General features: G+C 34.3%; 1 protein-coding gene across 1 annotated transcript in view; it reads left to right on the top strand.

Annotated features, from left to right (window-relative positions):
- The first annotated feature begins 1,332 nt into the window (after positions 1-1,332).
- Positions 1,333-23,008, top strand: part of LOC127106117 (uncharacterized) — a 93,260-nt gene continuing 71,584 nt past the window's right edge. The window contains exons 1-3 of the mRNA XM_051043410.1: positions 1,333-1,735; positions 1,822-1,866; positions 2,013-2,161. Coding sequence (XP_050899367.1) covers positions 1,577-1,735; positions 1,822-1,866; positions 2,013-2,161 — 353 coding nt within the window. The 5' untranslated portion in view covers positions 1,333-1,576. The remainder of the gene's footprint in view (positions 1,736-1,821; positions 1,867-2,012; positions 2,162-23,008) is intronic.

The raw sequence follows: 23,008 nt of genomic DNA, 5'->3' as shown, positions 1-23,008 counted from the left end.
ACCATATCACTCTTCGAATTTCCTGTAGCTCTTTCAACCATTCTTTGTTCATGAGATTCAAGCGTCCCTTGAAGCTCTTCCTTTGTCAGTTTTGACAAATCTTTCGACTGTTTTATGGCTACTACCACATGGTTGAACTTTGGAGCCAACGACCTCAAGATCTTTCCAACAACAGATCTTGATGTCAACACTTCTCCACGTATCTTGATTTGATTCACTAGTTTCGTAACTTTAGTGAAGAAATTAGTTATGCTTTTATTGTCTTCCATCTGAAGCAATTCACACGTCCTTTTGTGAGTTTGTAACCTCACCTCTTTCACCTTCTCCGAGCCTCCAAATGACTTCTCCAGAATTTCCCATGCTTCTTTCGCTGACTCTATATCACTAACCTTTTCAAAGTTATCTAGATCAACACATTGATAGATTATAAAGAGAACTTTATAATCTTTCTTCTTTAATTCTTTATGTGCAACACTTTCTTGATCTGTCGCGTTTTCTGCAAGCGTTGTGACTCATTCCTTCACAAGATCTCAAAGATCTTGATAAAAGAACACAACCTTTATCTGCTTGCACCAATTCTCATAATTGTTGTTCTTGAGAATTAGAAGATTCGTTGGAAAATGTCTGTTTGGATGATTCATTGACATCGTAATTTTCTTCCCACGAATCGCTTAAACCGGAACTTTAGATACCAGATGTTGGAAATCCACCACAACCTATGGAGAATTTCTATCAATCTTGATGAACACGATTGTTATCAACCATACAATGACAATGAAAAGAAAAGAACGATTGAGAAATAAAGAAAAGAACGTTGGAGAAGAAGAATATTTTCTGTAGAGTTTTCTCTCTACGCACAATCCGTCAAAAACTTATTTATTCACTCTGCAACTGCAAAATTCAGTGAATACGATGTTATGAGTTTTCTCTTCTTTCAAGAATAGGGGTTACTCTATCTATTTATAGATTTAGGTTAACTTACTCTCTAAGCTAAAATCCAAAACTATAAAAGTCCAAAATAGTTAACACTACTAAAATAAATCTAAATCAAAATCCTCTATGGAACCACCTGCTTCGACATAAGGAATTACAATTCAACATCTTCATTGGATAAAACACTCGGTGGAGAAGGATTATGAAAATGTTTCTATACAACTTCCATATTTATAGTGTAAATACTTTTTTTTTCCTCTTTAATAAAGCATGTGAAATTCCAATAATATACCCTTGATTGGATAAAATCCCACCATAGCTTTTTATCCACAAATCCTTGTTTAATACTTAATGTACAATGAGTTTAAATGTGACCGAAGATCTCCTTGACATCAAAATAAAACTTTATAAAAAATTCATATGTGAGGGAGTTGGTATTTTTCTCGCATTCATAATTACACAGTTCCTTATTCCAAAAATAAATAAAAAATTTCACAGCTACAACCAAATAAAATAAAATATTAGTCATGTGAGGAGGAGGAGATAAACGACAAACGCACCGGTAACAAACTTGTGAAATAGCGCGCTGAGTATAAAACGCGGTTCCCTCCATACATTTTCAGTTTGAATTGAGATTGCAACAATGGCAGAAGAATTACCAAGTGGAACGGAAATGGTAGCAACACACACAATCTCCTCAAAGAAACGACCACTCAAGAACGATAAGCTTTGCCTTGACGATTACATTCATCTCCTTCACTCTCGTCACGCCATTGATCTCACCATGAATCAACTCAATCAGGTTCCATTCCTTCTATTTACACCAATTCAAACCTAATTTTCAATACTCATATTCTTCATCTCTTTTACTTCTTACAACTGCATCAGGTCATCCGTATTCACGGCTTCAAGAAAATTCACCATGCTCCAAAGGTATGAATTCTCTCTGTTTAGGATATATGTACTACTTAGTTTAACATCTCTATATAGCTGAACGTTGTTGCTGTTGCTATGTGAATCTTCCATGAATAGTTTCCTTTTTAGAAATTTGCAAAATCTGCTTTGGATCTAATTTGCAGAAAGTGTTGATGGATGCTGTGGACACGCTAGATCTGCTTGATCTGCCACGATCGACGCTCTCCGAGAGTGTTTCTGCGTTTGCTGATTTGACTGTGGAGGAGGCAATTGCAGATCTCGCTGATCTCAACTGGCAAGAGTGTTGTGTCACCTCTATCCAGAAATTCGGCCGCTGCGATGATCACAGACTGTGTCCTGCTTCCTCTGATCAGAATCTTGGTATAAGCTACAATCACCAGACTATAAGAGATGAAACCGGTGGTATTATCCCTGAAACTTTAAAACGTAGGCCAGAAGTTATGAAAATGATGCCAAGGCGAAAGAGGAGTGATATTCATGCTCTTCACTCTTCCACTTCAATTGTGGATTCTGCTTCCCTCGCTTCATGCTGAAAAAATGACTATCATTCTGTTGTTTTTCTCTCTTATAGTTATAGTTTCTTTTAACCAATGTTAGAATTGGATTAGGAAGATGTAAAGAGATAGTGGATTTAATGCTTCATAGTATAGCAGTATTATACATGTTTGGCGAGATAGATAATCAGGATATTATTCTCCAGGATTTACCATACTTGAATAAAATGCCTAGTGATTTTACTTTGAATTCTTTCACTAAGATGATAAATAAGGATTGTTCTGATTTTTCTGTTTGTTGTAATTGCTTTTTGTTCTTGTTCTTGCTAGTAAGGCATAGCCTCATCTGCAAATAATGCATTTCTGCCAAAAGATTTAATAACAGGTTCACCATGTTGGACTCAAGCATTTAGCCACTTATGGAAGATTCGATAATAATGTGTATTTTCCTAATTTAAGTATAGAAGTGTATTTATACTATGAGGTGCTCAAAACAGAAATATCAGCTTCTCCCTTTTAGTTTACATGCTGTGGCAACATAATTGGTAAAGATTCAAATTCAAAATCCTATATGTAAGAGTTATCCAAAAACCGATCTTCAAAAAAGCAGCCTCTGTATGAAGTTGCACCAATGTTCCTTAGATGAAGAAATATATAAAAGAATTTTCCTTAACAACTTCCCCGCTGATTTTGTCTTTTGGTACAAACTTCCCCACTAATTAAGTAGAAGACTATTTTCAAATTTATTGGTGATAACAAGAAATCCTAGATTCAAGGCTCTTCTTCCTTGAAAGGGCTTTCTTCCAACACATCTGTTTTGTGTATTGGCTCAGGTCTTTTTTCATTCACCCCACCACCAAAGATTCACCGCCCTTTTCACCCTCAATCATTTCAATCTTCCATAGAAAACTACCTCAAAAGATCCTTAGCAGCCTTATCACTTGCCTCTTTCTTCCCACTCTATCTCCATAATTCTCTCATCCTTTTCCTAACCTTACAACTAGTCTCTTCATGCGGCCCCTCACAAAATCCGCAAGTATAATCCATTTCCTTCTTTCCCCTAATCCTTCTCACATGCTCAAAATCAAAGACAAATCTCAATATTGTTGGAACAAGTTTGATTTTGCAATTATCTTTGAATTTTGTACTCTAATTATTTTATTAAGTGTGCGATCATAGAAAATAGATACTAATTTTGAAGAAGTCAACTCTAGACGACCAGACTCTGAACTGAAAACACACTATGAACTAAAGAAAGAATCAAAGACGTGTTTAAATGAAAGTTAATGATCTGGATTACCCAATCCAGGATGACTCTGATAAAGACTCTGATAAATTCAAACATCCGAAGTCTAAGGACTCTAAAATCCATACACTCTGAAGTCTCATTTTCACTAGATTCTGAAGACAGGCTTTGAACTCTACTCAAGCTTCATCAACTTTAATACGAAGCCTCTAACTAGAAGTTAATGGTTAAAAGTCAATGACTGAAAGAAAAACATGTGGCAAAAGTATAATCAGTACAAAAGCAAATATTCTTTCCACTACCCTAAAGATCAGGAAAAAAGACGGTCCTATTATACCAACGTCGTTCCTCACGTTTCATCCTCACTCACTCTATGCTGCAAGCGTCACTTTAGTGTTGTAGAAATAAGTGACCTCATACAATTGTGATATTGATGATATTCGAATTTCACCCTCCAACAGATCTATTCTTCATCTATATAAAGAGGTATTGAAGGCTTGGAGATGTTACCGCATTGAACAACGCTCATATGTGAGAAAGAAAAAGAAAAGTGTTTCATGCTAAAAACTATATCACCTTCATACACTTAGAACATTTTCTTGAATATATTTCTTAAGTATAATATCTTTGATTTTAATTTGTGTATCTGCTTATTTTTAAAAACACTTTATAAACACAAATCTTGTATTATTAACCTTTGGTTAAATATTTTGAGATACTAGGTTATAGTCAGGATTCTTAAGAAGTCTTATACATGTTTTCTTTGAGTTTGTAATCAATTCTTTTATCAGTGGATTAAGTCCTTATTAAGAAGGCGAAATCACTTTATCGGGTGGACTGGACGTGACTCAGTTAACAGCAAATCAGGATAAAAATAATTGTGTCTTTTATCTTTGTTGAATATTTGTTGTTTGTGTTATTGGACAGCGATTTTTTTTAATATAAAAACTCAATTCAAACCCCCATTTTTTATATTTCTTGAACTTTCAATTGACATCAGAGCTCCGGATCTATTATTGATTATTGTATATCAAACATTTAACCGTGTCAGTAAAAGATCCATTTTTTGAAACACAATATAGAAACTATTAACAATGATAAAGATCACTACTTTATTAAACCTCCAGTCTTTGTTGGAGATTAGTTTAATTATTGGAAGGATAAAATCGAAAGTTTCTTCTTTGGTTATGATACAAACTTATGGGATATGGCCAAAGATGGCTACACATCCCCTAGATACAAATGGTGCTAAAATGAAAAGAAGCATGATAAATGACCAACAAAAGAAAGACAATAAAATTCATCACAAGTCAAGAACCATCTTGTTGATGTTATCTCATACACTTAGTATGAAAAGATAACAAATAAAGAGCAAAGTCTATATTTGATTCTCTTAGAATGACTCATGAAGGAAACAAACAAGTAAATGAAATCAAGGTTTTGGCCTTGATTCAAAAGTATGAATCCTTGAAAATGAAAGACGGTGAAACTATTCAGGACATGTTCTCAAGGTTTCAAACGCTTTGTAGCTGGCTTAAAAGTGTTAAACAAAGACTACACTACTGTAAATCATGTGAAAAAGATCATCAAAAGCTTACCAAAGAAATAGAGGTCTGTGGTGACTGCTCTTAAGGTGTCCAAAGATCTGAACAATACGACTCTGAAAGAACTTGTCAGTTCTTTAATGATTCTTCATTGATCTCGTTGATCTCAACTAGCAAGAGTGTTTCTGTGTTTGTTGAGTTAACTGTGGAGGTGGCAATTGCAGATCTCGTCGATCTCAATTGGAAAGAGTGTTGTGTCACCTCTATCCAGAAATTTGACTGCTACAATGATCAGAGATTGTTTCCTGCTTCCTTTGATCAAAATCTTGGAGTTGTAAATCACTCGCAGTCACAAAGCTACAATCACCAGACTATATGAGATGAAATCAGTTGTATTATCCCTGAAACTTTAAAGCGTAGGTAAAAGTTATGAAAATGGTGCCAAGACGAAAGAGGAGCAATATTCATGCTCTTCACTCTTCCACTTCAATTGTGGATTTTGCTTCGCTCGCTTCATGCTGAAAAATGACTATCATTCTCTTGCTTTTCTCTCTTTCAACTATAGTATATTGTGTTGTTTCTTTTAACCAATGTTAGAATTGGATTATGAAGATGTAAAGAGAGAGTGAATCTAATGCTTCATAGTATATCAGTATTATACATGTTAGGTGAGTTAGAGAATCATGATATTATTCTCTAGTAGGATATACCATATTTGAATTAAATGCCTAGTAATTTTATTTTGAATCCTTTCACTAAGATGATAAATAAGGATTGTTCTGATTTTTCTATTTGTTTTACTTGCTTTCTATTGTTGCTAGTAAAACATAGCTTCTTAAAGCCAACTTTGGTTGCACATAATGCATTACTGCCAAATATTCAATAACAGGCTCACCATGTTGGATCGAAGTATTTGGGCACTTATGAGGAAGATTCATTAATAATGTGTATTTTCCTAATTTAAGCATAGAAAAATGTACTCAAAACAGAATTATCAACTTCTCCCTTTTAGTTTACATTTTGTGGCATCAAAATAGCAGTCTCCAAGTGTAGTTGCATCAATGTTCCTTAGAAGAAGTATATACTAGAATAGTCTTTAACAAATATTTCAACCGACAAGAGGTGAAAATCAACAAGAAATAAAAACAATACAAAGGGAGATAAGGAACTGAATAACAATAAAAATCAGAACTTTGTACACCTTGTTGTGTAAGGATTGTTGGGAAAAATACTTCAAAGACTCGCCGCCCTTTTTGTTGCAAATTCTCCAATTCCTGCTCAAGATTTTCACCAAAACTTGATGAATTTCGAATCAAATCTTGATGAACAAGAATCAATCTTTCTGATTGATTACTCATCTTGTTCTTCACTTTTCACTTGAGTGAATCAACCATACTTTAGTTGAAAGATTTCGCTGGACCTAGATAATAAAAGAAGAAAAGAGAATTGAATTTGGGGAAGAAAATATGTAGGTTTTATCGAGAGAAGAAGGAAGAAGCAGAACAAATTATGCAGAGTTTCTCTTTGCACTTCTAACTGAAGTTTTATTCACACAACTGTGTTATAATCAACAATAAGTTACCTCCCTATTTATAGACTGAGATTGCTTGCTCCTCAAACAATCTATAGCAAACTATCTAACTTTTAAAACAAATAAACCTAAGTTAAAATCTCTGTCGAGCAACATGCTTCGACATTTCGACATTTACACAGTTCGACACTTCCTTGCTTCTGTTGAGCAATCTGCTTCAACACAAGGAATTACAAATCAACGCATCACCTAATTCATTGTGTCTAAGTTATCTAAATTAATCATAGACATTAATTTATTGAACACTTCGACCTGCACTCCTTTCGTCATGATGTTTGCAATGTAATTCTTAGTTCTGCAGTGTTCCAAGTTTACCTTTCTATCTGCCACTTGCTCTCGAAGATAACAGAACCTTTTTTCGATGTGCTTGCTTTGTCCATGAACTATTGGATTCTTCGCCAGATTGATAGCAAATATGTTATCGATCTTCATGGTAATTACTCCATGATTCTTCACTGTAATCTCTTCGACTAAATTCCCTATCCACATTCTTTGACATGCACAAAGAGAAGCAACTATATACTCTGCTTCACACGACACGATGACAGTTCTACTAATGGTTCTTTTCTTGAACTCCAAACAACTGGTGCACCACCTAGCATAAACACATACGTAGATATGATTTTTTTATCTTCAACAACACTACACCAACTTGAGTCGGTGTAGCCCACTAGCTTGCATTTTTTCCTTTATCAGCTGCAGGAAACAAAATTCCATAGTCGAGAGTTCCTTTCAGATACCTTAGTATCTTCTTCGTCGCTACTAGGTGTGATACCTTTGGCTTCCACATGAATCTACTCAACATACCTACAATGTATGCTAGATTAGGTCTTGTGTGACAAAGGTATCTCAATGATCCAATAAGTCTTATGTATTGTGTTTGATTGACATTATCCTCATCCATGTCTTTCGACAGTTGCAATATGGGCTCAGCTGAAGTCAAAGTGCAGTTGCAGTCTTGCATCTCAAATCTCTTAAGTTTTTCGTCTATATATCTTCTTTGGTGCATCATCAAGCCATTACTAATCATGTAGAATTCGACACCAAGGAAGTATGAGATATATCCCAAGTCTGATATTTCAAACTCCTTATTTGAGTCATGTTTGAAATATTCTATCTCCTTCTTGCAACTTCCCGTTACCAATAGGCCATCGACATAGAGACATAATATAAATAATTCACTATTGCTTCTTCTTACATATACTCCATTTTCAGTTGTGAATTTCACAAATTCTTTCTCCCTTAGGAAATTGTCTATATTTTTATTCCAAGCTCTTGGAGCTTGCTTAAGTGTGTAACACGGTGGGAGAACTGACTTTAGTTAAATGTTGCGGATAGCAAGAGTCGCCACCGACTTTTATTTTATCCAAAAGGAAAGGACATAAAAGAACAGGAAAGACCTTAAAAAGATTTTGAGTTCGGGGGGTAGGTTATACAAAGGGAAGGTATTAGCACCCTTTATATCCATGGTTATCCATGGGCTCTTAGTTACTTAGCTCACTTTGTTTGTTTGTAAGAGTGTAGTGTGTGATTAGAAAAATTTCTTTAAGTACTTTGTAATGGCCCTCGTATGGGTGTATACAAAGCCTAGTTTAGAAATTGTGAGGTGTAAAAGTAATTTTGAAAAGTGTGAGCAAGTAACTATGAGATACCTACCATAGATTAAGTCTTTCGTGTTCTCGTATATTCTTTCAATGGTAGCAAGAGTGTAGTGTGTGATTAGAAAAATTTCTTTAAGTACTTTGTAATGACCCTCGTATGGGTGTATACAAAGCCTAGTTTAGAAATTGTGAGGTGTAAAAGTAATTTTGAAAAGTGTGAGCAAGTAACTATGAGATACCTACCCTAGATTAAGTCTTTCGTGTTCTCGTATATTCTTTCAATGGTAAGACTGTCCCTATTATTAAGGAATAGGTAGTCATTACCTTGGATGTGTTTAAGGGACGGGTGTAGGGTCATCGTATGGTCAATGAAGGCAACATAAGGGGTGTCTTTAGCAACTCGTAGGGACTATCATCATATTTATCGAAGGGACAAGATCATTATATCGTAGGCAACCTCGTAGGGACTTGATCTTTTAAGTTTATAGGGACTTGATGATTTTTCTGTTTGAAGGGACTTTGCTTAAGACACCCCTATTTTCGAGGGACTTGACCATTTAAAGAAGGCAACCAAGAGGAATACCCTAGGAAGTACAGATGGCGATCAAAGATCGACTTACGTGTGTGGGTGTTATTTTTCAGATATTTGTCTTGAATTTAATTTTCTAAGTTCAATTATTTACAGTTAGTTTTTTTGCACTCCCTAAATTACTAACCACACAATAAATATTTACAAAAAGCAAGAAAAATAAATTCCTAAACTATTACATGGCTATGGGACAGATACATAATAATCAGGCGAGAAAGAATAAATTTACAACCTATACATTTGTTCCTAATATTATAAATAAAACAAAATTAAAATAAGGAAAATAATGAAGCAAAAATAGAATAGATAAAAGCAAATAATAATAAAATAATAAATAAACAATGGTAATAAAGCAATAATAAAATAACAATAATAATAAAGTGATAATAAAAAGGTTAGAATTTTAAAAGAAATTATTTTAAGTTAAACAAGTTAGATTTTTTTAGAAGTTATTAGAAAAATATGAGTTTAAAATAAATTAGTAATAATAAAAGAATTTAAAATATATTAATGTACAAATTATAAAATAAAAGAGTTATATGAAAAATATTAAGTTTGTTATTTACAAAATAAATAAAGGTTATAGAAAATATCAAATTATTAGATTAATAGGTTTATTATTATTATTCAATTAGAAAATTGGTCAATTAGATTTTATTTATAAAATATATAAGGATTTATTATTATAAGTAAGTAATAAAAAAAAGTTATTAAAATAGTTAGTATTTATTATTTATTTACAAAAAATATAAAGGTTATAGAAAAATATTAAATAATTAATTTAGTAGGTTTTTACGCCCTACATTACTAAACCACGTAGTTAATATAGGATCAATGGCAGGAATTTAAATGGCAGAAAAATAAATGGCAGAAAAATAAAATGGCAGAAAATAAATGGCAGAAAATATAACCCTAATTATTACAACGCTTTGGTGCAGTTACATAATAAAGATGGCGAAAAGTAAAACTGAAAATATTACAAGTTAAAACTTAAAATATTAAAAGGGCGAAGCAGTTACAGTGTATGAATAACATAAATATGAGCGAAAATAGGAAATAATAATAAGGTTTGTTAAGGTTTAAGAAAATGTTTATGGTTTAGAGGAAACAACACGGTTAAAGTTTTAGGTTTGAAATTTAGAGTTTGTGGCGAAATTGTCAGGGTTTAGGAAAAATCAGGGTAGTTAGTTATGAAAAAAAAATGTGCAGATCTAAATATATGTATATATAAAAAAAATGAATTAAAAAAAACAACGGCGTTGCTAGCGCAAAATTGCGATCATCGCAACTGGATCGGATAACACAAATGTCACGCCTCATACACGTATATGTGAAAACGGCGTATTGACACGATCCGATCCGAAAACATAATCAAATTATAACATAAAATAGAAATATATATATATTTAACACACTAGTTACATATATGAACATGTATTTGAAACACAGTAACAAATATATCAACAAAATAGATAAAGTATATATCATATATAAACTATTACCAAACTGTGTGTACGATAGTATAGATCAGCCACTCTCAGTTTCTCTTTTTTGTTCTGTTTTTCGGCCTCCTTCTATCAGTCATGCTAGTAAATATATATAGGAACAAATTAGGTTAATGATAATGGGCCTAAGTTTATTTTGAAACCCAATATTAAATTAAAAACTGAATAAAGTTAAATAATTAAAATAGTTAAAATTAAAATAAAAACTAATTAACCTAATTATTTATTCTAGACCCAATATAAAAATAAATAGACTCAAAAAAAAAAAAAAAAAAAGTCGGGCACCAAAATGCTCGAAAAAATAAAATGAACACGTCAAAATAATCAGCGCGAAATAAATGACTCGGAAAAATACAGCGTTTGGTCGGATTTTGAAATAAAAATTATGACCGTTTAAACCGCTCAGACTGATCAACATATGACCAAAAATAGTCGTAAAAATATTTTTAGCATGTCAATTAAACCACGTGAACCGCAGATTAATGTTACCGACATTTGCAAACTTAAACTTGACATTTTTTCGTTGACTAATTTTAGGCACAGTTAAAAAGTTAATTTGACGAGTCTGTTTGTAAATTCCGAGAAATTATTCCGGCTAATATTAAGACAGAAAAAAATGTCATGCTATGAAGATGATGCAAATGAATGTGAAACAAAAAATTGGTTAGAGTTAAAAATAGAGGGCAAATTTTGGGGTGCAACAAAGTGCATACAAGGTTTTATGCAGCCTGTATACCTTGCTTTCTTCGTCATGTTTCATAAACCCAACTAGTTGTGCAACATAAACTTCTTCATCTAAGGGATCATTCAGGAATGTACAATTCACATCCATCTGACATATGTGCCATTTGCTCATGTTTGTTAGACCAACAACCAACCTAATTGTTTCATCGAAGTCGATTCCTTCTTTCTGAAGAAATCCTTTCTCCACAAGTATTTCCTTGTGTTGAGTTACTTCTTCTTTGGGATTCAACTTCACTTTGTATACTCATTTTACATTGATTGCCTTTTTGCTTTGAGGCAATTCGACAAGTGGTCAAGTATTGTTGACTTCGATGGACTTCAATTTCTTATGCATTGCTTTCACCCACTTTGAATCCTTCAATGACTCAATTGCATTGACCGATTTGAAATATGCATAGAAAGCATATTATACCAACTCACCTTCATCATAGACCATATCATATAATATAATCACATATTCTTGCAACCTTGCAGGCATGTGTCTTGTCCTTTGAGGTCTTCTTGTGCTTGCTTGACTTCTGACTTCTTCTTGTCGAACTTCTATTTTAAATTCACTTGCTGGTTCTTCACATAAGATTCTCAATGAATATTTCTTGACATTTTTCAGTCTAATCCCATTTCTTAGGCTCATCTATGATCACATCCCTACTTATCACTACTTGCTTGTTCACTGAGTCGAACAACTTGTAACCTCCAATCGAATGATATCCTATTAAGATCATCTGACTCGACTCGTCATCAAGTTTTCTTCTTAACTGATTAGGCACACGTCTATGTGTTATAAATCCAAATACTTTCAGATGACTAAAGCTAGGCTTGACACCAGACCAACATTCTTCTGGCGTGATTCCTTCTAGCCTTTTCGTCGGACATCCATTCAGGATGTATGTTGCAGTCGACACAACTTCTCCCCATAGTTCCTTGGGTAGATGCTTGCTATTCAACATACTTCTCACCATATTAATGATGGTTCTATTCTTTCTTTCTACAGTTCCATTCTGTTGTGAAGTGTAGGGTGGCACCACCTCGTGCATAATCCATTCTTTCTCACATAATGTGTCGAAGTCTTTCGACACATATTCTCTGCCACCATTAGTCCTTATAATCTTGAGCTTTCAACCACTTTGTCTTTCAACCGTAGATTTAAACTTGGCAAATACCTCGATCACTTCAATTTTCTTGTTGATCAGGTAAGTCGACATTTTTTGACTGAAATCATCTATGGATGTGATAAAGTATCTATTACCTCCAATTAAATCCACTCAGATAGGATCACATACATCAAAGTATATGGTTTCAAGAATTGCCTTCGACTTACTTCCTACATTCTTGCTGAACTTGTTCTTGTGCTACTTCGCCTGCACCTATTCCTCACTCACTTCATTTGGAATGTCTATTTTTGGTAGCCCTGAAATCATATTTCTTCTTTTCAGATATTTGATGTCTTTGATATTAAGATGGCTAAGTCTATAGTGCCATATCCATTCATCCCTGCTAGATTTAGTTGTAAGGCACTTGTGCTCAATCACATTAAGTTTAATCCTAAAGGTTCTATTATGAGATATAGGTGCCTTCAAGATTAACCTTCCACCTGAGTCGAGAACTCATATCATCTTGTCTTTGATCGACATTTTGTAGTTCTTTTCGACCAATTGCCATATGCTAAGCAAATTACTTTTCATGTCTGGTATGTACAATACATTGGAAATTATTGGTCTTTTCCCATCTTTCCTCATAATCAGAACATCACAAATACCTTCAGCCACTAGAGTATTATCATTTGGAAATTTTACCATGTTCTTCATTGAGGGTTTTATATTGACAACCTAATATTTTCTACCAGTCATGTGTGATGAGCATCCTTATTCAAAGTACCATTGGTCCTAGAATATTTCTTCATCTCTTGTTGTGGCCATCAGTAACATCTCTTCTTCTTCATGCTTTGAAAACTTTGCATCATTTTTTTGATTCTTTTGTTTTTCAGGACAATCACTAGAGTAGTGACCATTCTTCTGACAATTGAAACACCGAATGTGACTTTTGTCAGGTTTTCGACCACCACCTCTTCCTCGACCAGCAACACGTCCTCTTTGGTTACTTTGGTAAGAGGGTCTTCTCTAGCTCGAAAGATTTCCTTCTTGTTGGTTTCCTCTACCAGTTGAATTGTTGTAGCCTCCTCTAGCTTTATTGTCAAACCACTTCCCTTTGTCTTTCTTTTTTCTTGTTGATTGCGTCTGCAAAGCCACATCACTCTTCGACTTGCTTGCAGCTCTTTCAGTCATTCTTTGTTCATGATATTCAAGTGTCCCTTGAAGCTCTTACTTTTTCAACGTTTAAAAAATTTTCGACTCTTTTATGGATACTACCATGTGTTCAAGCTTTGGAGCAAATGACCTCAAGATCTTTGCAACAACCGATCTTGATGTCAACACCACTCCACATACCTTGATTTGATTCACCAGTTTCGTAACCCTAGTGAAAAAATCAGTTATGCTTTCACTTTCTTTCATATAAAGCAATTCATATGTTCTTTTTATGAGTTTATACCCTCACATCTTTCACCTTCTTAACGCCTCCAAACGATTTCTTCAGAATTTCCCATGCTTCTTTTGCTGATTCAACATCACTCAACTTTTTGAAATTGTCTGGATCAATACATTGATGAATTATAAAGAGAGATTTATAATCTTTCTTCTTCAATTATTTGTGTGCATCCTTTTCTTCATTTGTTGCATTTTCTTCGAGTGGTGTTACTCCCTCCTTCATAAGATCCCAAATATCTTGACAACAGAAAACAACCTTCATCTGTTTACACCAATTCTCATAATTTTGATTCTTTAGAATTAGGAGACTCACCGGAAAATGTCCATTTGTATGATTCAACACCATCGTGTTTTGCTTTCCATAACTCGCTCAGCCAGTGCTCTAGATACCAGATGTTGGAAATTCTCCAATTCTCGCTCAAGGATTTCACTAAAACTTGATGATTTCTGAACCAAAACTTGATAAATAGAATCAATCTTTCTGATTAATTACTCCTCTTGTTCTTCACTATTCACCTGAGTGAATCAACCATACTTTGGTTGCAAGGTTTCGCTGCACATAGATAATGAAAGAAGAAAAAATAATTGAATTTGGGGATGTAGCGGGGTATTCGTTACCTTTAGATTTATTGACTAAATCAAAAGTAAATCATACAATTCGAGTTGCCACCGCACTTCTATTTATCCAAAGGAAAGGTTAGAAAGCGAACAAAAACCGAGAAGTTTTATCAAATCACAAACTAATAAAAATGTCAGAGATCTGGGTAAGGGGGTTGGTTATGCAATGGGAAGGTTTTAAGCACCCAAAACATCCTTAGTACTCTAAGGGAGCCATTTTCACAAATGTTGTAAGGTAGGTTGGTATTTGTAAAAAAAATATTTGTGCAAACATGATTGGGGAGATGAGAAAAGAATATACAAGTTATTTACAATTTTGTGTTTGGATGGATGAACCCATTGCCTGTGTACCATCTTAAAAAAGAGTAGGATCAAAACCTCGTAGTTCGGGGTAAAAATCTCAAAAGAAGTTGGTGAATTGATTGGTCAAAAGCCTTAAGGTCTTTTGTTATCAAAGGGAGAAAACTCAATCTAAAAACCACAAATCCACCATGTGAGGAGAGCTTCAACATGCTAGTGAGGGGTTAACCCTATAATAAGCATGGAAGACTTATAGTCCATCACTAAGGATATAGGTGAGTATTATATCAACCTCTAGGATAACTCAAACCTAATAGCTAATGTTTATGAAAAGTTTTAACACACATGGTCATTGGAACAACAAAAACAATTGAGTGAGTTGTAGTTATAAATGAAAAGTATTCACAAAATAAGGTCAAAGTTGACTTAGGATTCAATTCAAAATAAGTGTTATGAAAAGAGTTTGAAAAAAAATCAAAGGCATAGTGCCTAGGTTTCTAATTTTGAAAACAATGTTAATGTTTGCACAAAAGTTTGGCTTGGGTTAGAGTGGAGAGAAGAAGAGAATGGCTAGGTCCTAAACATGCAAGGATGAGGGAAGAGAAATAAAACCACATTGGAGTTCCACTCTTGAGATCATAAAGATGATCCAAGTTGCTCCATTCCTTTGGATTTAGCAATCAATAGGCAAATAACTCAAGCAATCAAGCAAATGTCAATCAAGCTCCTAGGAATCTTCCAATTGGCTTTTGTATCTCTTATCTTAAACGATCCATGACAATGGTTCTTCTAATTGGCTCAAGTTTGGGATCCCTAGTACACAAGAACACACAAATCAAAAAGTTCCACAATGCAATAGAAAGAATGGACAAGAGTGAGTTTAGAATTAGGATCCTTTCAATGTCATCTTCAAGATTAAGCATTCTAAAGGCATGAGGCCTAGTTGCTCTTTGACAATTTTAGCACTCTAAAGGCATGAGGCCTAGTTGCTCTTCAAACTCCATTAGCACAGGTAAGGTCCTAAATCTAAGTCCTTTCTCCATTTGCATTAGGTTCACACAAACAAAATAAAACAAGCACAATAGTATATACACAATAATGTGCTCAAGTGAGCAAAAGACAAATTGCATTAACATAAACATGAGCTCAAGTGAGCAAAGGGCAAAGGCAAATGAAATAATGAGCAAGAAATTAAATTGCATTAAAGTAAATTGCAAGAATTAAATGCTTGAATTAAAAGTTAGTCATTAGTAATTAGTGTTAGTATGCCATAAGGCAATTTAGCGCTATGTTAAGCAATCGTAAGTGGACTAATGTAGTAGTCACACCTATTTGAGGCCGGTTAATAAAATTATAGGCAACAAACACAAGTTAGAGATCATGACTAGTAAGCCAAGCTCCTACAACTTGCCATGCCAAAAGAAAAGAAGAATGATCTTGTATTGATTTAGGTTTTTTGCTTGACCAAGAAGCAACCTATCCTTAATGCAAAGCAATTCACTTGATCTTTAATCAAGATGAATTTGATTTGAATCAAAGAAGATTAAACTCCTCATATTTCAAGGCCAACCACCAATCTTTAACTCATTGATCAAAAAGAAAAAAGAAGAAGAAGAAGAAATGGAATGTACATAAATGGAGTTCAAATAACATAAGCAAAATACATCGACCAAAAATGAATGGAATCAACATCAATCAATGGTAAATAGAAGTGAGATGAAGCTTAGAAGTCAAGAAACAATAAAAATATTTTTGGTATTTTTTAGAATTAAAATAATACTTGAATTAAAATAAACAAATAAAGGTCAAACTTCAAATCCAATTCAAATCAACTTAGAAAAGTCCAATTGGATCATCCTAAGTTCAACATGGTCAAACAAGGTTTGACAAAAAATTTCATCATTTTTTGAAAACAGAAACTAATTTTAAACAATTAAAAATGAAGAAAAATAACATAATTGAACTAAAATCTCAAATAAATCTCAAATCAATTAAGAAATTGATGATAATATTTTTCATGGATTCATCACCATTCAAAGATGTTAAGAAAATATTTTTGGCATTTTTGAATATTGGAAACTATTTTAAATGAATTAAAAATAACCAGAAAAGAGAAAACTCACAAAAAATATTAAATGGACTCAAAAAAAATATTAAAAATCATTTTCAGAAACTAGAATTTAAAAGGGAAATATTGCAATTGGTCCCATATTTTTTGGATTAAAAATGAAGAAGTTATGAATTTTTGAAATAAAATGGAATTAAAGAAAATAAAATGAAATAATCAGAAATTAGAAAAAACAGGGAGCGTCTAATCAAGGTCTCATTAATTGACGTGGCGCATCAGATGGTTGAGAGATGCGCGCGCATGGTGGACCAAAGTCAAAAGAGAAACACGATGCATTAATGAAAGTCATAATATTCAAGCGTCCAGATTAGATCAGAGCAACAAGATCCAATGGCTATGGACTCGTCCACGTGGGGACGGTGGTGGAAACCACCGTCTTCTCTGGTGAGACTCACTGTCCGGCCAGAATTTGCAGGTTTTAAAAGCTTCACCAAAATGCACGATCTATATATCTTTAGAAAGCTGGGGTGATGTACATCACCCCTGTGCCATTGGTTTCCACTCAAGATCACTATATGAAGAAAAATCTGAGATGGAAATTTATGGTGTTCATATTGAACTTGTTCAATTCATGAAATTAAATGCACAGATCAATTGCATCTCACATGAGGACTTCAGAGGTACCAACAAACACAAGAAATAATCAATATCCAAGGAGTTTTGAACCAAAACAGTTTGAGGGAAAACCTTTGAAGAGCAGCTTTCAAACACTTGATCTACTCCAATTCTCTGATGCAGCTTGTTCTTGGGATGGCAAGGAAGCAAGGTCTAGGAATTGAAGCTCAATGATCAACCAATGAAGTTGAAAATTGAACTTGAAAATTGAGAGAGAAAAGCAAAATTCCTTTTAATGGAGGTTGGGATTTTACTTCTGCAGCAATTCAGGCGCCTTGAGGTTGGATTTTTGAAGAGGAATGGGGCTTCTATTTATAGCCAAGCATGCTGCAAGCAATGAAATACTCATGTGCATGTGGAGTTGGGTCCTCCATGCATGGGCCTGTACAGGCGCATGGGAGGCCCAAACTCAATTGGTTTTGGATGTTGATGATGAAACAAATGATTTTGGACGTGTACATGGCAAGGCAATGTGGTGTGCAAGCAATTTAATCATGTTATGCATAATTGAACACAAACCTTTTCCTCTTCGAAAATACCATTTGCCAAATTGAAACATATCCATGTTGGTAATGGTTGGAAAGGTCTTGACATGAGGAAAAAATGTTATGTTGAACAAAAATCCATTTGGAGTTGGGAAATTATTGAAAATTGATCATGAAGTTCAAGGTGCAAAACATGTTTATGAGAATTTTGCCAAAATGGACCAACTTCAAGCCCTTCTGTTTCAACTATGCAAGCCCTAAATGACAAAACCTTAAACATCAAAGTTGTATATAGTTTCAAGACAATCAATTTGGACTTAAATTTTGCATCATTTGGATTTTTGATGAGAAAGTTATGGGCACTTGAAGTTGGACTTTTTCACATTTCAATGACTTTGGTCCAAAGTGACCTATAATGTTTTGTATTATCACATGTGTTTCTTTTAGGATTATGAAATTTTGTCAAACATAAAATTTGAATTAGACATCTTAAAATTTCCAATGAATTTGGTACCACCTCAAAATCATGAAAAATGAAGGAGTTAGGTCCTTGGGAAGTTGATCCAAAATTAGGGTTTCAGTCAAAATGACCTATAATGTTTTGAAATGGATGATGACCTTCCAAGTTTCAAATAAAATTTTGATGAACATTAAAGTTGTTCATATGGTTATTAAGAACATTGTTTATCTTGGGGTCATCTTCATTTGACAAACACATCAAAAGTTAGGTCTCAGTGGATTTCAAAATAGTCAGATGAATTGACTGATCAACTTCTCAAGTCCCAACTTCAAATCTTAATGAATTGATGATTGAGGACACTAACATAAGCTCAAATATGCATTAAATGATTAATGAAATAACCTACCTTGATTGTATTTGATCATAGGTTGAGGTTGCTTCATGAGCAAGGCACAGTCAATGCACAACTGAATTAGGGTTTCCTTGGGAAACTATCCTCAAGCCCTTTGGTTTATCCTGATCAAATTGACAAATTGAGATACTTGGGAGGAATATATGATGGTTGAGAGCTTTGTGAACCATTGTCATGCTTGCTTTCACTTTCATCTGGCCACTTCAATGAGCATAGGGGCCTTCTAGGAGCCTTGAATCACATGATTGCTCAAGCTTCAAAACAAAACAAGTTAGTGACATATTTTTGTGATTTTGGTTAGTAAACAAAATAATAAAAGCAATAATATACAATTCAAGCATGCTTGGTGGTCTCAAACCAACTCACAAGTCCCAACCCAAGGGTTAAGGAGCCAAGATGCTATGATCCTTGAGGCAAGATGCAAAGTGCAATGATATGATGCCATGAGGGATCTTAGGGTCAAAATTAGGGTCTTACAGGGGATAAAACAAATTAGGGTTTATTGAGAGAAGAAGGAAGAAGAAGATGAAATTCTATAGAGTTTCTCTTTGCACTTCTAACTGAAGTTTTATTCACATAACTATGTTACAATCAACAATAGGGCACCTCCCTATTTACAGACTGAGATTTCTTACTCCTCAAGCAATCTCTAACAAACAAACTAATTTTTTTTTTAAAAAAACCTAAGCCTAAATCTCTATCGAGTAGCATGCTTTGACATGTCAACATTTACAAAGTTCAACACTTCCTTGCTTCTGTAGAGTAACCTGCTTCGACACAAGAAATTACAAGTAAACACCTTTCAACCTCATTAATTTCGATCTTCCTCATACCAGTACTTTCTCCCATAGAAAGCTATTTCAAAAGATCCTTAGCAACCCTATCAGTGTCCTCTTTCTTCCCACTATGTCTCCATAATGCTCTCATCCTTTCCATAACCCCACAACTACTCTCTTCATGCGGCTCCTCACAAAACCCACAAGTAAAAATCATTTCCTTATTTCCCCTAATCCTTGTCACATGCTCAAAATCAAAGGCAAATTCAAATGAATCATTCAAAGAATTTGGTTTTTGTACGAGTACCCCATCACGAAACTATTCCTTAAATCCATTCATAAATACCCATTTGATAACATCATTTTCTAACCCATGTTTCGCCCACCGCTTCAAAATCCATTGAAGTTTCAAAAAGTAGTGTAACACCTCAAAATTTGCCCTCCTCTTCTTGGGACTAGCTTAGCATATTGCATTTCATATGTTAGGATATTAGGCATTTGCATATTGCATTTCATATGTTAGGACATTAGGCATTTGCATATTGCATATCATATAATAAACAAGTCATCCTCCAAAGTCTTTTCAGAGAAGGAGAAGTTGTGTGGTTCAAGCCTGAGGGTTTCCATAAATTGATCACCAATCATCTGAGGGTTTGTGTTTCAATTAGGGTTTCCTGATCCTTCAAGAAGGTTGAGCATTATCTTGATTGCAAGGGTACATCATCATCATCATGGTTATGTCCTTATCAAAGGTTTCAGAATTCATGCTCAGTTTCCTTGGGATTAGGGTTTTGACCTTTGGTCAACCCTAATCAATTGCATTCTTTCAGACAGGGTCTTACAAGAAGATGAGGTATTTGTTGATGATGAAGATCACATGGTTATGTGGAGAGATTATTAGAGCTAGGGGTTTCATTTCTGAGCCATTTCCTCAGGTGGTAGAGGCTCAAAGTCATCAGTGCATTGCCAAGTCATCTAGGGTCCATAAAAGTCAACAAAAAGTCAACTGAGGGCTAGGAAGTGGAAAGATGGTTTGAGACACTTCATTCATGTCCAAAAGAGGTTCATTTGTCATTACAAACACATATCTTGAAGAATTTGAGGTCAGATCAAAAGTTTCCAAAAATGGAAAGTGACCTGTAATTTCAAGTTTCCAAAAATGGAAAGATTTTGATTCAAATTCAACTTGACTTTACATCATCAAAGAAGATTCAAATGAAATTTTGTCCAACATGAAAGTTGTAGATCTTTCTCTCCCATTTCCAAAAAGTCCAAGATCATGAATTTATGATGAATGGTTGAGGAGATATGGCCAAATGATCGTGAAGTATGCATGGAACTTAAAAGTGGCATAACTTTTGACTCAAAACTCCAAATGAAGCCACTCTTTTTGCAAATTTCTTGTCTTGACCTATATTTTCCAATTCAAGCATTGCATTGTATGAAATTTAATCACATGATCATGTGTTAATTCAAGTGCATTTTGGAGGGAAATTGGGGAATTTAAAATTGGTGCAAGCTACAAGCCTAATTCCAATCCCATTGTGTTCATTAGGTGATTTTAAGTGGATTTGGATGCTAGCATGTTACTGTTCACGTCCAAAATTAGCCATGCACCTTCATTTTTCATTTTTTGCAAAACACTCCCAATGTCCTTAATTATGATTAGTACATGTCTAATTGTGATTACAATGTAATTAGCACATGGTATATAAGATAAATCATAACAGAATTGTTCATAATCACAAATTCTAGATCTAGATCTCATTTTCCCTCCAAATTTCTCTCTCATTGGAATTCAAATTTTCTCCATACAACCACACATTTTCTTGATAGATCCATCATCCTCATGACATTTGGAGCATGATTCATCCAGTTTTTGTGGAAATTGAGCAAGGTTTGAAGCATGTCAAGCATATGAATACATCAATGGCAAGTGCAAATTAAGCAAGATCTAGGTCGTGACAAGCATCCATTTCTACATCAAGCTTCATAACAAGAGCAAAGGAGGAGATCTACACAGTTTGGAGGCCTGGAACACACTGTTTTGATCACTGCCATTCCAGGTTGGTGAAATTTCGAGTCTCTTAATTCTTAATTTTATGGACATGATATTGTAGAGCTTTGCATGCTGGTGATTCTGATCTAAATTTCATTAAATTTGGTTGAGATTTGAAGAAGTTATGTGAACTTAAAGTTTGATGTTCATAAATGTTTTGGTTCGATTCACTTTGATTATTGAGTTTTAGCATGAATGGAGGTTAGATTCTTAATGTACACAACGAGACGGTTCCAACGGTATAACTTTTTGCAAATTCTGGAAAAAAAAATCATGGAGGTACTGTAGCAGCCACCGTCTTCATGAAGAAGACGGTGGAAACCACCGCCTGTCCTGTAACGCCGCCGCCTGTAGAAGCTTAGGGTTTGAGCGCCAAAACGGCGCTGTTTTGGCCAGCGCCACACATACTTCGATTCTCCCTGAGCACGTTTTTCTTCTTTTTTCATTTGATGATTCGCTTGGCAAAAACGACATCGTTTTGATGCGCCTCCCTCCTCACTTCGATCCCAGCCTCATGCACTTTTTCAAATTACCCAACCATTTATCATTTCCCTCCATTTAACATATATTTTCTTCATTAATTCATATATTTTCATGTCAACTTAGAAAATTCATAACAATTTGAAAACACATCCAAATCACCTCCAATTTTTTGCTATATGATCATCTTGATGTCCTTTATTTTTTGATATGAATTTCATGATTTTATCATTGCTGGAATTTGAATTGTGGATTGTTATTTGAGTATGATGCAAAATGTGACATGCTTCATTCATTCTATTGTGAAATGCTCATACATTGGCCATTTGATTTGAAATTTAGTATGCTGATTCCCAACATGTTGTAGGATGTTTGAGCTTTTGTTTGGTATTTTTAGCATGTTCCATTTCTGTTTTAGGCACATGGATGTATGGTGTGACAATGTGTGTCACACAATTTGATGCTGAACTTGTTCATTTTCATATCCATGTCAATTGAGCTCTTCTGTTTACAATTTTAGGCATGATGATTTTGTTTAACATGTTGTGTGAACATAAAAATTTCCAGAATTGTTTGATTCATTTCTGTTTTAATGTGGAATTTTGATTCTTAATGTCCAATTGTGTGCCTTGAAATTACCTTTGTCTTCTCTTGCTCACTACATGACTTTGCTTAATGATTTTGATTTGGTCCTTTTTAGGACATGTTCTCACTTGTTTAAATGAGCTTTATGTTGAATATTGGTTGCTGTTTTGATTTTTTGCTTCACTTTTGACCCTAGGCTTTGCCCTAGGGGTTTGAACTCACACTTTGAGCTTTGTCTTTCAGGATCAAGCATTCATTTACATGGTTGATGTTGCCTCATCATTTGAGCTTTACTATTTGCCTTGTTTACTAACCTTTGTTTATTTTGTAGGTCCTTTGGTAGTGAATCACTTGAGTGTTTGCC

The sequence above is a fragment of the Lathyrus oleraceus genome, chromosome 7 (genome assembly GCF_024323335.1).
Source record: "Lathyrus oleraceus cultivar Zhongwan6 chromosome 7, CAAS_Psat_ZW6_1.0, whole genome shotgun sequence".
Taxonomy (NCBI): Eukaryota; Viridiplantae; Streptophyta; class Magnoliopsida; order Fabales; family Fabaceae; genus Lathyrus; species Lathyrus oleraceus.
This window is presented reverse-complemented; position numbering and strand designations above follow the sequence as displayed.